Raw genomic sequence first — 14,395 nt, forward strand, 5'->3', positions numbered from 1 at the left:
GGGGAGAGATGGCAGCCAAACTGCGCCTCTTGCTTATCTTGTTTACATATAAAGGGCAAGTGAGCTGAAGGGCACTGGCTGAATCTGGGTCCCCCCCAAACACTGCAGCTGGCATCTCTGGCACCCCAAGGGACAAGGAGCCTGGCTGCCCCCTGGGTAGCTACGTGGCAACGGCCCAGCGAGGGGAGCGGGGCAGGCGTGCGTGGGCTTGGCGGGAGATCTCGGGCGGCCGTGTGTGTTTCATGTGAGCCAGGTGTGGGAGTAAACACCACCGCGTTTCCAAACGGCTGCTGGACTGCTTTGCTGGCAGCATGGAAAGGCCAGGTGGGCGCTGGGGGTGGGGAGCAGGTGGGCAGGGGAGATGGGGCCTTCTCTAGTTGCTGCACCATGAGGCATTGGCCCAGCTGGCCATGACTTCCCAGAAGTGGCCGGGCAGAGGGAGATGGGGTGGGGGAGGCTGCCCGCTGCTGCTCCCAAGGCTGATGAGTGCCCAGTGATGCCAGTCACTGCTGTGGGCACACTCGCCCAAGCTTTGGGGTTCCTGTTCTTTAGAGTGAGCAGCTCAGCCCCAGAGCACCTGCTCGCCGGCCATGCTGCGGTCCCTGTGGCGCCAGCTGGGATGGTGGTGCTCTGGCATTCCAGGGGGCATTAGTGGTTTGGCATATGCTCAGCTGGAGTAATTCCTACTTTGCAGGGCAGCTCTGGCTAGCCCCTTCCCCCTCGATTGGCCATTAACCCGCTCTTTGCCTGGCCCAGACATGGCGCTGTCCTTTCCTCCAGTGCTTTGGGGGGCGTCTCCCACTGGGTTGTGGTTTGCGCTGCGTGGGGAGAGCCCTGGGGTCAGTCCCGGAGCACGCTGCAGATCTGTGGGCACACGTGCCCGCTCCGCCTCTGCCATGCACAGCCAACCGGCAAGGGAAGGAGGCCACCGTGACCATTCACACCCAGTAACAGCTGCGCTGGGAGGACTGGCTCCCCTCTGGATCCAGCCAGACGCATCCTACACGTCCGTTTGCAAACTCCCCCCTTGCCAGCCGCTGCTCCAGGCGGTTCCCAGCCGGCTCTGGGGCACCTGGCACGTGCTCGCCAAGCCGCCTTGGCCTCGGCTGCTCCAGCCGCGCCTCTCACGCGCTGCATTCGGGGGGCCGCGGGCAGATCTCAGGAACCAAGAGGGGCTCTGGCTCACTCTTCAGCCCTTAGCCTCAAAGCCCTAATCCCTGCCGGCTGTCCTCCCTGTGGGGCCACAAGCAGCCACCCAAAGAGCCGCAGTGAGAGATGCCCCCAAAGCGCCGGAGGAAAGGAAAGCATCGTGCAAGCAGAACAGCTGTTTACTCATCCTCCCGTCCCAGCTGTGAACAAGCCAGAGTCCGACATGGGGTTCGTGGGGGGAAGGGCAGGATTGCTTTTCCACAGTGGGCGCTGCCGTGTGAGGGAGACACAGTCGCTCGTGGGGGAGGGTTCCAGAGGTGGGCTCCGGAGCTGGCTGGGTTGGATTGCCCCCGGCAGCAGCAGCTGGAAGCTGTTACCATGGGGGGACTGTGGGGTGCCCTAGCAATGTGGCTGGCCAGCAGCTGTGCCAGAGTCAGCAGCCCAAGGATGTTGGCCCTTTTCTGTGGCAGGGAGTCCCACAGGGCAAGGGGAGCCCAGCGCGGCCAGGATCTGGGCTGAGGATTCAACAGGCCCCATTGGATAGGTCGACGCAGATTCGCAAGCGATCCCGTTTTCTCCTGCCCCCGTAGACCTGGCAGCACCCTGGCTTGGCCTGGCTCACATGGCACCAGTGGGCAGCCCTGGGCACTGGCCTGGCCTCTAGCTGTAGTGTCACTCTGCCAGGTCTCCCCTGCTGCCCTAATTAACATCCTCCCACCTCCCCCTGCCCGACGGGCCCCTCCTCCCAGGAAAGCTGCTGTTCTCTCCTGCCCTTCGCTGACCCCTCGGAGCCAGAGCTCTGCCCGCACAATGGGGGAGATCCGGCTGGTTGGGATGGCAACGCCGGCGGGTGGGAGGGACAGGGGGGCTCTGGTGGGGGCTGCGCTGCTGGAGGGGACTGGCGGCACAGCTGCAGAGGGGCCAGGGAGTTTGCAGAGCAGGTGCCCTCCAAACACCGAGCTCCTACCGCCCGGGGCCTGCCCTCAGCTCTCGGCCCCTCGGGATGGCCGCGCTCAGCTCCCAGCCATCTCCCTTTGGGCACCTGACACGGGAGAGGCACATCCAAGCGCTGGTGAGGTCCTTGAGGAAGGAGGACGGGTCTCCAGGCCGCCAGGCCAGGGGGACATCCCCCAGCTGGGAAGGCACAAGCCGGGCTAACCAGGCTCAAGAGCCGGCCTTTGGGAGCAGCCAGAGGAGCCTGGAGCCAGCTTGGCAAGTTGGAGCCGATGCCCCTTCAAGTGCCGAGGACCTTGGCCATCAACTCAAGGGCTGGAGAGGGCGGGGAAGCGAGCGGGATGAGAGTGCTGGGGAGGAAGCCACCGAGTCACCTCTGCTGCGGCTGGGCTGGTGGGGCAGGAGAGCCCGCAGACAGATCCCGGAGCAGAGCTTGCAGCGGGTTCAGGAGGACGACGACATTCCCCCGCTCGGGCTGCAGGTGCTGGCCGGCGCCTCCCAGCTGCGCATCACCGCCCGAGCTGGGCTCCGCGGTAAGGCCCAATCTGCTGGCCTCGGCTCCCCGAGGGTGGCCCTCGCAGCACTCACCCCCCATCTCCTTACGAGAGCCCTGCCGCAATCCCAGGACCCAGTCAGGGAAGGAGGCGCATGGCTTATGGGATTGGCCGCGGGGAGCCCAGCTCCTCTCTTCAGATCCGCCCGGCAGTAGGGAGCGGAAGCTGGTGCCCCCTGGCAGTGTCTGGGGGGTTCACGCCGAGCCAGGCACCCAGATCACAAACGCCAGCACCAGCCAGGCCCGGGAGCCAAAAGGGACAGGCCCCCAAGTGCGCTGGGGCCATCTCAGAGGGGAGGAGCGCCCCCCAATCTCAGCTCTGACCTGCTTGTCCAGGACTGCCTGGGGGAGGGGGGGAAGTGGGGCAAATTGCTCCAGGCCCCGGGCCCCACAGAGGCCCCCATCAGAATATAGTATTCTATAGTATTGCAACTTTTTTTATGGAAGGGGCCCCCGAAATTGCTTTGCCCCAGGCCCCCTGAAGCCTTTGGGCAGCCCTGCACTTGTCTCGGGGGTTGCAGATGGCCCCAAATCAGCATGGCCCAGTGCAGTGACAGTCCCACCCGACCCTGCAGCGCTGAGGAGCAGGAAGAGAGGAGCAGCGTGGCCAACGGGAGACAATGGGGGGGGTTGGTTTGGTAGAGGATGCGCCAGGAGGCTGCCTCCTGTCATGGGCCTATCCCCTGTGCTGCGCAGGCTGAATGTCAGACCTATCCCCGGGCTGGGCACTTTGTGGGATCTCTGGTACTTAGACTGTTTCCCCCAGCTGGCCAGCGTGTGATGGGCCCACCAGCCCCAGGCCATGAACACTTCCCGGCCCGGTCCCAGGGGTGCTACGTGCCGGCCCTGCATGAGGAAGCTAAAGGCGCGACGCTGGCTAGCGACATTTCCTGCCCACCCAGCCTGGCCTGAGTAGGACGGGGTGGGCAGAGGGGGCGGAGGGGGCACGGCTCAGAGGCTGTCGCTGTGACTCTTGCAGGGCTCGCTGGGGACCCAGGGAGAACGTACGTGGTGGGCACCGCGCCAGCAAAGGGGCTGCTGGTAGCTATCGAAGGTAACTGGTGCCCCCCCTCTGGCCCATTCACCCCCTCACCGTCACTAGCCATGGGGGGAGAGGCATTGAAATCTCCCGAATGGGGGGAAAGGGTCTGGATAGGAAGCCATGGAGAGGGCAGAGCCCATCCCCCAGCAGGATGTGTCCCCCCCCGCAACCCCCTCCCACAGCGCCAGAGCCAGAGAGCCTGCTCACAGCTCACGGGCCACGGCCCCTCCATTCCCATCCCCCATGGCTCTGCCTTGGCTCAGGGTGGGGAGCAGCACAGCCCCCCAGTGCAGAGGGGGGCAGGCCCCTAGCACAACCCCCTCCCCTGGCATCGGGGCGCAGGCCATAGCACAGCCCCCTCCTCCAGCATCGAGGCACAGACCCCCAGCGCAGCCCCCGTGCCCCAGATCAGGGCGCAGGCCCTCAATGCAGCCCCCTCCCCTGGCATCGGGGCGCAGGCCCCCAGCGCAGCCCTCTCCCCCGGCATCGGGGCACAGACCCCTAGCACAGCCCCCTCCCCTCAGCATCGGGGCACAGGCCCCCAGCGCAGCCCCCTCCCCTCAGCATCGGGGCATAGGCACCCAGCATAGCTCCTGCCCCCCAGCATCAGAGCACAGGCCCCCAGCACAGCTCCTGCCCCCTGGCATCAGGGCACAGGGCCCCAGCACAGCCCCTCCTCCGGCATCAGGGCGCAGGCCCCTAGCACAGCCCCCTGCCCCAGCATCGGGGCACAGGCCCCCAGCACAGCCCCCTCCCCCGGCATCAGGGCACAGGGCCCCAGCACAGCTCCTGCCCCCCCCGGCATCGGGGTGCAGGCCCCTAACACAGCCCCCTGCCCCAGCATTGGGGCACAGTCTCCCCCATGTGTGATGGCCACCAGGTCTGCACTGTTCTCTGTGCCCACCTCAGAAACCAGCCGCTTGTGCCTGCATCTGTGTGGCCCTGCCCGCTCCTGCCACATCCACCTCCGGGACCCGCAAGGCCAGGACGTCCTGTGGCTCCGACGGCCCTTCGGGGCGGGTGCCAGCTGCCTGGGCTGCTGCCGGACGGAGATGCGGGTGTTCACCGTCGGTGACCAGCTCGTGGGCAGCGTGCGGCAGAGGTGAGGGCACCGTGGGCTCGGGCACCAGGGCTCAGGAAGGGATTGCTCCTCAGCGCGGAGAGGAGCCAGGCCCCACACGGACGAGTGGCTGGTGGGGGCAGTGTGGGTGAACTGGGGGCAGCGCCCCCCTGCCTCCTGAGGTACCAGGGTTTGGCCACTGGTGGGCATTAGGCTGTGGGGGGGGGGTGGATGGACCAGTGATCAGACCCTGCCCCATGCCCAGTGCAGCCCGGGGGCTCCAGCCGCCCCTCTGGCTGGCACAGGGCTCTCTGCCCTGCCCACAGCCTGGCTGTACCACACGCCATGCTCTGTGTCTAGGTGGGGCATCCTTGCCCATCGCTGGGACCTGCGTGACCCCCACGGTGCAGCCACCATGAGGATCCGAGGCTCCTGCGCAGCCAGCCGCTGCTCCTCCAACCAGGAGTTCCAGGTAAGGGGGGCAGGTGGAACAGGGCAGCGCTTCTCCCTGGGGCTCCCACCAAACACAGACATTTTGGGGTGGGACTTTCTGGTTTCCACTGGATTGTCGACGCTCTCTAGACAGCAACACGGGCTTCTTATACATCCTCTACCCCGAAGCTGGCAGCTGCACTCCTTGCCAGGAGGGCTCCACAGTGTGGGTGACGTGGGCAGGAAGGAACACGCCTGAAGTAATCGGTGTAAAGTCCACAAGCACCCAGACTGAATATTGTGTCCAGCCCTGGTCAGCCCATCTCAGCAAGGATGCAGCGGGACTGGAGAAGGTTCACAGAAGGGCAACGGAGATGGTCAAGGGTATGAAACAGCCTCCATGTGTCACGGAGTTCCTGGGCGATGCTCTGGAACTGCTCCCCACAAAGCCAGGCAGGACTTTGGGGAGCCTCCTCTCCCTTGGAGCAGACTCTCTGCAGGGCAAGAAGCTCACACGTCTTCACCTCCTGGGTCTCTCCTTGGAGCATTCAGCATCCTCTGCCCCTCTGTGCGCTTCCCACAGCGAGTCTGCCCAGGCAGGGTCCTGGGGAAGCCACAGGGTCTTGCACGCCCACTTTGCAGTCAGATGTGACTCTCAGCCAGCCAGTAAAACAGAGGTTCATTTAGATGACAGGAACAGGGTCTAAAACAGAGCTTGTAGGTACAGAGAACAGGACCCCCTTTAGTTGGGTCCATCTGGGGCCCCCGGGGAGGCCACAGCCCCATTGGGAAGCCCAAGCCCTGTCGGGGCTCCCCTCTCCATTTCCCAGCCAGCTTCAAACTGAAATTCCCTCCAGCTTCTCACTCAGCCTCCCCACAGCTCCTCCCCCAGCCCTTTTCCTTTGTCCAGTTTCCTGGGCAGAGCTGTTACCTGGCCTTCAACCCCACTCCTGGGTTCTCAGGTTACACGCTCAGGTATCTTCCTTTCCCCAAGGCAGGACATCCCAGCACAACTCCCCTGCAACCACTCAGCATTCACATAACACAGCAAGAACATTCCCACTTCGTCACACCATGCAAAGAGAGATTAAAAAGACGGGGCCCATTCAGCTTAGAAAGGAGACGACAAATGGGAGATATGACAAAGGTCTATAAAATCACGACTGGCATGGGAAAAGTGACTAGGGAAGAGTTATCTATTCCTTCCCACAACACAAGAACTAGGGGTCACCAATGAAATTAACAGGCAGCGGGTTTCAAACAAACTAAAGGAAGCATTTCACACAATGCACAATTAGCCTGTGGAACTCCTTGCCAGGGGATGTTGTGAAGGTGAAAAGCATAACTAGGTTCAAAAAAGAACTGGAGGAGTTCATGTCCGTCGATGGTTAGTAGCCAAGATGGTCAGGACACAACCCCACGTTCAAGGTGACCCTAAACCTCTGACTGCCAGAAGCCAGGAGTGGAAGACGGGGTGGATCACTCCATAACTGCCCTGTTCAGAACACACACACACACCCCCCAACACACGCAGACAGGACACTGGGTAAGATAGGCCACAGGCAGCACTTCTGTTCTTATGTTGTCTAGGGACGATGCTAAGCTGGGGCCTGGGTAGAACCCCCATGGGGGACATCCACAGTCCCAGCCCATTGCTAGCACAACCTTGACACTGAGTTGCTCGTCCTTGTCCACCCGCCCAGGTCACCTCCCGTGCCGGCAGCCCTGTGGCAGTGATCTGGAAGAGGTGGCCGGGTTTCAATGAAGACCGGAACACGGACCATGAGTTCTTTGGGGTGGACAGTAAGTGGGAAGCGCAGGGTGGCCAGGCTGCCAGGGAGAGCCCCCCAGCACTGCCTGCCTCTGGGATGGGCAGGCTGGCCAGGCTCTCGGGGCACGCCACGGTGACCACACGCTGCCAGCGGGGTTCAGCGCTGGCCATGCTCTCCACAGCGCCCTTAGCAGGACAAATTCCGCTGCTGTCACTAAAGAAGGTACCTGGTGCATGTTACCCTCCAAGCAGGCCTTGCCCGGGACAGTCACCAGGGAGATGGGCACTGGTTTAATTTCTTCCCCTCCCTAGCAGAGGCTGCTCCTTCTTCAGCATCTCCCCCAAAGCACCGGAGCTCCAGCAAGGACGAGGGAACTGGCCTCACCCAGAGAGTGAGCTGCAGGGAGAGCCCCAGGGTGGTGGCGAAGAGCTCGGCTGTGTCTAGGCCACCCAGAGAGCAGAGGCTCTCCTCCCCAATGCCCTTGCCAGGGAGAGGAGCAGCACCTGGCTGGAGAGGATGCAGACGGGCCGCTCACCCCCTGAGGCAGCAGAACATCCCATGCGGGAGAGGGGCCCCCAAACCCAAGCAGTGGGGTTGTTCTGGGGCCGGGAGGGCACTGGCATTGCCCCTTGTACCCATAGCTGAGCTGTGGGCAACGTACTCTCCCACCATCTCTCTGTCAGTTTCAGCAAACCTAGGGGCCGAGGACACTGCTCTCCTGCTGGCAGCAGCCTTCCTCCTGGTAAGTGCCAGCAGCCGAACCCTCCCCGCCTGCTCATGTGCCAGCCCTCCACTCCGTGCCCTCTGCCCCCTGCTCGCACTCACGGGCTGGCTACCCTGCCAGCAGCTCGCGTGGGCCAGAGCTCTGGGGCAGGGACACTGAACCTTCCAGCCCTACCTCGGCGAACAACCGGAGGGGTCAGGAGCAAAGGGGCCTTGCCAGCCACCCCTGGCAGCAGGGCGCCCAGGTTCAGCTTGCCCCTTAGCAAACAGCTCTGTTGAGGGGGCCTGAGTGAGCTCTCCTGGCTGCTGCCCGGCCTGGCATGGTTTTACCTAAACTCACTGCCCCGCACCCGCCAGCTCAGTGCCTCAGTTCCCCTCCAGCGCCTGGTTACACTAGACCCAAGACAAAGCAGCCACCTCCCCCCGCCAGCCCTCCTCTGCACTATCCTCCCCACAGCCCACACACCTGCGCGGGCACTGAGGAGGGGATGACTGCACAGGCAGGATTCGCGTTGCCTTTTCCTCGCCATTCCTCCTCTCCCCCATCAGCTGTCATGTCTCGTGATGTCCTTAGCCACCTCACTTTGACTGGCCCCAGCTCCACAATGCGTACCGTCTCCGGCCCGGTCCGTGCAGGGCGCTGCACACCCACAGCGCGTCAGGCAGCAGCATCACTGTGTTTTGTCATTAGCCGTAATCCAGGGGGACGCTCCCGCCTGTGGAGCCGCATCAGGGCTTTCGCGTCTTGCAGCCAGCCGCCACCAGATGGCGACATGTTCACCGCACAACCGGTCAGCCAGGCCAGCCAGTAGGGGGCAGTGAAATCCATGGACACATGGATTCTGCCCGCTTAGCGGGCTGGGCGATGCATCGTGGCAGCGTTACGCCCCCCGCCAGAGAGCAGCCTGAGCTGACCGGTCTCACTCCAGGCTTTGCCGATAACGTCTCTGTCAGATCCCCAACTAGGGGAGCCAGTGAACCCTGGCATAGGATGTGGCTGGTTGTGTCTGGTGGAGCCGCGGCGCTGGCCACAGAGCCCGTGACAGTCATGGAGCTTAAACATTCCTCACTCCCCCCGGCCCAGGTGGTGATTGCTTGGATCAAGGCAGAGCCCAGCAGGCTGGGACCAGTCTCCCACGGCCCCCTGTACTGCAGAGGAGGGTAACTGCAATCCGCTCCACTAGGTGCCCACTGGGCACTGGGCTGGCAGAGCTCTTGGGTTCGTGCCCCTATCATATTTCCCCATCCCCCACTCAGAGGAGTGGTAAAGTCAGGTGCATGGGATGCCCCCTCAATCTTTGTGTGGAATGCAGGGATTAACCCCCCCACACACTGTTTGTAACCTCTTCTCACTGTTTCCCAGAACTTCATGTTCTTCGAGATGAGCTGAGCAGGCCAAGAAGAGGCCTGCTGGGAGCCCTGCCATGCCAGAGACACTGGGACTAGTCCAGCAGCTTCCCCTGGAGTCACGGAAATCCCAACAGCGAGGCACAGGCTGCTGCTGCCTCGCGGACACTGATCTGCTTTGGTGGCTGGGATGGCGCTCGGTGCCTGGCTTCGCACACACTGCTTTCACTGGAGAACCTGGAGCCTGACGTACTTTCTGTCTATCTTAGGCGCGCACTGGCCCCACCACCAGTGTGTCTGAGCCCCTCCCAATCCTCAATGCAACACCCCTCGGACGCAGGGCAGGTATCCCCATTGTACAGTGGGGAAGCTAAGGGAGATGCCCAAGGTCACACAGGAAGTCAGTGGCAGAGCAGGGAATTGAAGCCAGGTCTCCCAAGTGCTAAGCTAGAGCCCCAACCACTAGGCAACCTTACCTCTCCCGGGTAACTGTAAAATCCAGCACTGACTGGGCCCATTGCGGACCCCACGCGCACTTTTCACACCTGAGCTTTACGGTACGTGGCGCTGGGAATCCTCGACAGCCCCAGCGTCACAAGGGCAGGCAGGAGATGGAGCCAGTGAATGATTCAAACCCAACACAGGCTGGGGGAGCGGACTGAGGCAAAGCATTCAGACACGGGAAATGAGTATGCCGCGCCCAGGGCCAGAAGCTACTGGACGCCATAACCCATTCTTGCCATGGCCCTCCCAGATTGCGCTGAGTAATTGACACAGGAAGGCAATTAAACCATCAAATCAGATCCTGGTGGACGTGAGGTTCCCTGGTAAATCGAGGAATGGGAGGTCCCCTTTGGGCTGCTGACGGCTGGGCGGGTGCGCCTGGAAGGGGGAGGGTTTGGTGGCAAACCACCCCAGGAGCTCTGTGGGGAATTGTTCCAGGGATCAGCGGCCCAGTTCAGAATCAGGGCTGTGTGGTGCTGGAAGCTGTACAGACACCTCCGAACCCACTGTCCCCACCTCGAAGGGCAGCCGACTAAACGCAGGACCAGATGCAACAAATGGGAGCAGCAGGACGAGCGAGCGACTGGTGTAACGAGGTCGCTGGTAACAGGGCCAGGACCGCAGGGTAACAGAGACGAGCCCTGTGCGCACTTCGCTGGTACGGGTCAGTGAATGAACTAGCTCTCCAGTGCAGACGAAGACCTGAACCAGCTCACTGACCATTCCTGAGCCCTGCTTGGCCACTAGCTGATGGCAGGTTCCCACAGGCATAGGCCAAGCGACGGGGGGGTGGGTGGGGTGTATTCCAGTGCCACGGACCTGTAAGGGGTTACCTCTGGAGGCAGATTTCCCAACTGACCAGCTCCTGCCCAGCCAGCCTCGCCCCACGCATCTTTTCCTTATCAGGGTGCGTAGCTTCTAGCACAGACCCTGCTGCAGCACTTGGGTGCAAAAGTGTGGGGGCGGGGGGTGCAGCTCACACCGAACCCCATATGTGCAGGGGAGAGATTAGCCCAAGGCTTCTAAAACCAGGACACGTGTTCTCAGAGGGACCTCAGACCCCTAACCAAGCCGGACTCAGCATCAGCCCTATTTTACAGAGGGGTAAATAGGCTCACGTCCCAGCTCTAGTCAGTGGCTAAGCCAGGAGTCTTGGCTCCTAATCCCCTGTGAGAGGGGTGACTGACTCCCCAGGCGAATGCAGGGCTGGCCTGTAGCAACCTGCTCCAGTCAGCTCCCAAAGCAGAGTGCAAACCAGCAGTAGTTTTAAGGCTAATGCTTCAAAGGAGCCCGCCCCTGCTGTGTTACCACGATTCCCCTAACCCCGGTGATGTTGTGGCCCCAGGCCCTTCACTCGCTGGGTGAGGCGCCTGCGCTTCTGTCCCCTGCCCCATATGACGCAGATGCATCAAAAACGGCTTTTTCCCCCGGTCAGCTGAGAGGAAATGATGATTTCCCTTTAAGAAGGAATTATGGGAAAGTTACCAGGCTTATAAAAAGGCAGCTCATGGCTCTCGTAACAGAAGTTGCTGGTTTGTTGTGTCAGGGCTGGTGGTTTCAGTGGAGGTGAATTAAGTTTCCATTAATAAATGGAGACACATGGTTTTTCGATGTGATGAACTGGGACTGTTCTAATGTTTGCTCTGAATACGTGTTGGTGCTTTAGTGTCCTCTAGGCAGTTCTTAAGTATCTAGGTGGTGGGATAAGGGTGGTGTGATTGCTGCAGAGGAAGGGCCCGTGCACCTAAATGCCTGGCACTCTGTCTCCTAGCAACTGATGGCCTGGGCCCCTCCTCTGCAAGGGGCCAATGAAGGTGTTGGAGACAAAGGGATCAGGTGACCTCCTGGCCCGGGAAGGAGCTGAGCAGAGAGAGGGGCTGGAGGGGGAGTTAGTTTGGAGCTTGTGGGACGAGGATGAAGGCAGACCTAGGGGTCTGGCTACTGCCCCAGAATGGACCCGGCCGAGGGGTCTGGTTCGCTGTATCTACAAGCTCTGTTTTAGACCCTGTTCCTGTCATCGAATAAACCTCTGTTTGCTGGCTAGAGTCACGCTCTGACTGCAAAGTGGGGGTGCAGACCTGTGGCTTCCAGGATCCCGCCTGGGTGGGCTCACTGTGGGAAGCGCACGGACAGGGGCAGAGGATGCTGAATGCTCCAAGGAGAGACCCAGGAGGTGAAGACATGTGAGCTTCTTGCCCTGAACAAGTCTGCTCCAAGGGAGAGGAAGCTCCCCAAAGTCCTGACTGGCTTAGTGGGGAGCAGTTCCAGAGCATCGCCCGGGGACTCCGTGACATTCTAGGATAACCTGTCTCCGTAAAGCATCAGGTGCCCTTGTGGACCTGGGAAACAAGAACTTCTGGGTTCTCATTCTCCCTCTCCCATGAGCTTTGGAGAATCACTTCACCCCAAGCTTATACAGTGGGGATCACGCTTATTCAGCTATCGCACATGAGCAGGAGTGGCCAGCATTCAGTATCGTTACCTGAAATCCTCAGACCCTGTCTCTGCCTGTGACTTTGATGGCTCATTTTTGGCCTATTCCCATCCCAGTGGGAACAGACAACCCCCTTGGGGCAGCTTGGATTGATGCCCCTTCTCTGCTGGTAGGAGACACAGCATTTCTCCTGCAATGCTTGGGCAGCATTTTCTCCCCCAGGCTCTGGTTAGCTATCAGCGACTGATCAAACGCAGCACAGAACAGGTTTCATCATGGCAAGGCTCCCTGCATTAGCTGACTGGAAAGCCTGGTTCGTCTGTGGGCCATCATGCTGGCTACTCTCCGACAGATGAAACATAGTTTTGAAAACCCAACCTGATGCTCTGCCAGCAGCTCTGGCCACTTGCTGGCTGGTCCTTGTAGAGATGCCCTCTTGGGATATGGATGCCTCCCAAGTGTTTAGAAATAACTCCCTCGAATCTATGGGAGAATTGACTTGCTGGGTTGAGAAGTGCTGTGGGACGTCACGGGGGCAGAAGGAACATAGGCTCTCATGGAGCCAGGGCTATGCCAATGGGCCTGTATGCAGAGCTAGAGACCTGCAGCTGGCTTGTGTATTCACTGGGGAGCCAGGGCTGAGGACGGTGCACTGGCACGATGCATTCACAGCCAATTGTTTTGCTAGGGAGGCATGTGGCAACATTTTGTACCAGTTGGCGCCTTTTCAAGGCATGTGGCTTATCCAGTCTATTTATAGGTGCCCGACCTGCCAAGACTACAGACCACGCTTGACCCGTCAGCTCACACTGTGCAGCTCCTGGTGGGTGGTTTAGGTGTACGCTGCTTTGTGACCGCCGCTCTGATGCTCTCACAACAGCCCCACGGCTGCCATCTCCCTCATCCAGCTTTGGCAAAACACTTTCCATAAAGGGGGGTTGGCTAGTGCTCAGAGCTGGCACAGACACCGCAGGTCTAAGCCAGCCCCAATTTGGTGCCCTTCCCAGTACACCGGGAACACCATCAGTGCCAGAGCTTTTGGAGAGGGTTCAGGGGCCACGCCTGGCCTGATGAAGGGGGCAGGGAGAGCTTGGTGGCTGACAGAGGTCCTGCTTCAGTGGTCTCTCTAATGCTGCTGGGCTTGGTACCATAATAATCTAGGTATCTTAATATTTCAATCCAACCCAGCACCCCAGCTCTGCAGCAAGGCCATCGCTCTCTCAGCCCAGCCTTTGGGGGTCCAGCCTGCCCTACCTTGGGCCTGCGTTTCAGAGGCATGGAGCACTCGGAGCTCCCATGCACTGTAGATCGAGTGAGAGTGGGAGACAGACACAGACAGATGTTGCCTTATTCCTTGAGGAAGCTGAGAGACCCTGGCCCTGATTTTCAGGAGGGCACAGCACTTCCCCTCCAGCTAAAGGCAGTGGGAGGGGTGGGTGCTCAGATCTCTTCTGGCCCGCACAGAGGGCTGGACCTGAGTCAGTTCTGAGATGGCAGGGAGCAAGTCCTGCCTGGGCCCGTCCTGACCCAGCAGAGCTGACTGCAGCGCCCGGTGGGATCGACAAATGTCACAATGAAGCATTTAGGGGGCAGGCGGGGGGGGTAGCACAGGCTCACATGCAAGAGGCCTAAGGTGCTTCTCCTCCCCCCGAGGACGCTATTTTCAGTGCTCACTGCTGGCTGGTAAAACAGCAGAGACCCAAGGGGCCAGGCAGCGCCCTGCATGGCCACATGGTCCCCTGCTCTCAGTAAGAAGCGGGGCTAAACAGACCCTCCGGGGCCGAGGAGGCTGCTACTGTCTTCTGCTGGGCCTGGATTTGAAAGCTGGAAGTAGAGACTCTTAAGGGATGAGACAAGCCCTTTCCCCGCCCTCCATGAAAACGGTCCACACTCTTGTTCTTGCAAGATTTTATTAGTGCAGCAAAACAGGCTACAAAAGACCAGCCTTGTTGAAACTTGATTCTCACCATGTCCCTTATACCAGCCACCACAACACAGACATCTCTGTGCCCCGCCCCCACACTCTCCCTTTAGCCCCCATGACTGCTTCGTTCTGAGCTCCATAGACCAAACCACAGGGCAAACTAATCTCCACCTAATGATCAGAGCAAGAGGGACCGATGTTTTGAATGGAAACAGGAGCAGAGACTGTGGAAGGAAAGCAGCAGAACGGCAGTTCCATAGGACGGCTCACGTTAACCAGCACGACTGCTGCCCTGGCAGAGGTCACAGCAAGCCCGCTCCTGGGTACTGCCTTCCATGGCGTGCGTCCGAAGGGAAAAGTCTGAAAACACACAGAATAGCATCGCTGGGCTCTGCGCACAGCTGGGACTAGAAACGGGACTAAAACCTTAAGTGCTGTCATCTGCAGAAAGCTTAACACAACGTGGCTCAAAGGCGCCTGCAGTGAGTATCTCATTACGAC

The 14,395-nt window shown here is 60.6% G+C and overlaps 1 protein-coding gene across 1 annotated transcript; it reads left to right on the forward strand.

The window, feature by feature from the left end:
• The first annotated feature begins 2,152 nt into the window (after positions 1–2,152).
• LOC116838558 (phospholipid scramblase family member 5-like) lies at positions 2,153–9,075 on the forward strand. The gene is made up of 7 exons (XM_032803861.1): positions 2,153–2,636; positions 3,636–3,710; positions 4,608–4,800; positions 5,119–5,230; positions 6,894–6,993; positions 7,646–7,704; positions 9,049–9,075. Exons 1-7 carry the CDS (start codon positions 2,153–2,155, stop codon positions 9,073–9,075), a joined length of 1,050 nt encoding a protein of 349 aa, XP_032659752.1.
• The last annotated feature ends 5,320 nt before the right edge of the window (positions 9,076–14,395 follow it).

The sequence above is a fragment of the Chelonoidis abingdonii genome, chromosome 8 (assembly GCF_003597395.2).
Source record: "Chelonoidis abingdonii isolate Lonesome George chromosome 8, CheloAbing_2.0, whole genome shotgun sequence".
Classification (NCBI taxonomy): domain Eukaryota; kingdom Metazoa; phylum Chordata; order Testudines; family Testudinidae; genus Chelonoidis; species Chelonoidis abingdonii.

Bases quoted from the DNA above. Each gene is read 5' to 3' on its own strand.
- LOC116838558 (XM_032803861.1), top strand. From the start codon at position 2,153: ATGGCCGCGCTCAGCTCCCAGCCATCTCCCTTTGGGCACCTGACACGG. The intron at 2,637-3,635 runs GTAAGGCCCAAT...TGACTCTTGCAG, and splicing joins CGCCCGAGCTGGGCTCCGCG to GGCTCGCTGGGGACCCAGGG. The intron at 3,711-4,607 runs GTAACTGGTGCC...TGCCCACCTCAG, and splicing joins GCTGCTGGTAGCTATCGAAG to AAACCAGCCGCTTGTGCCTG.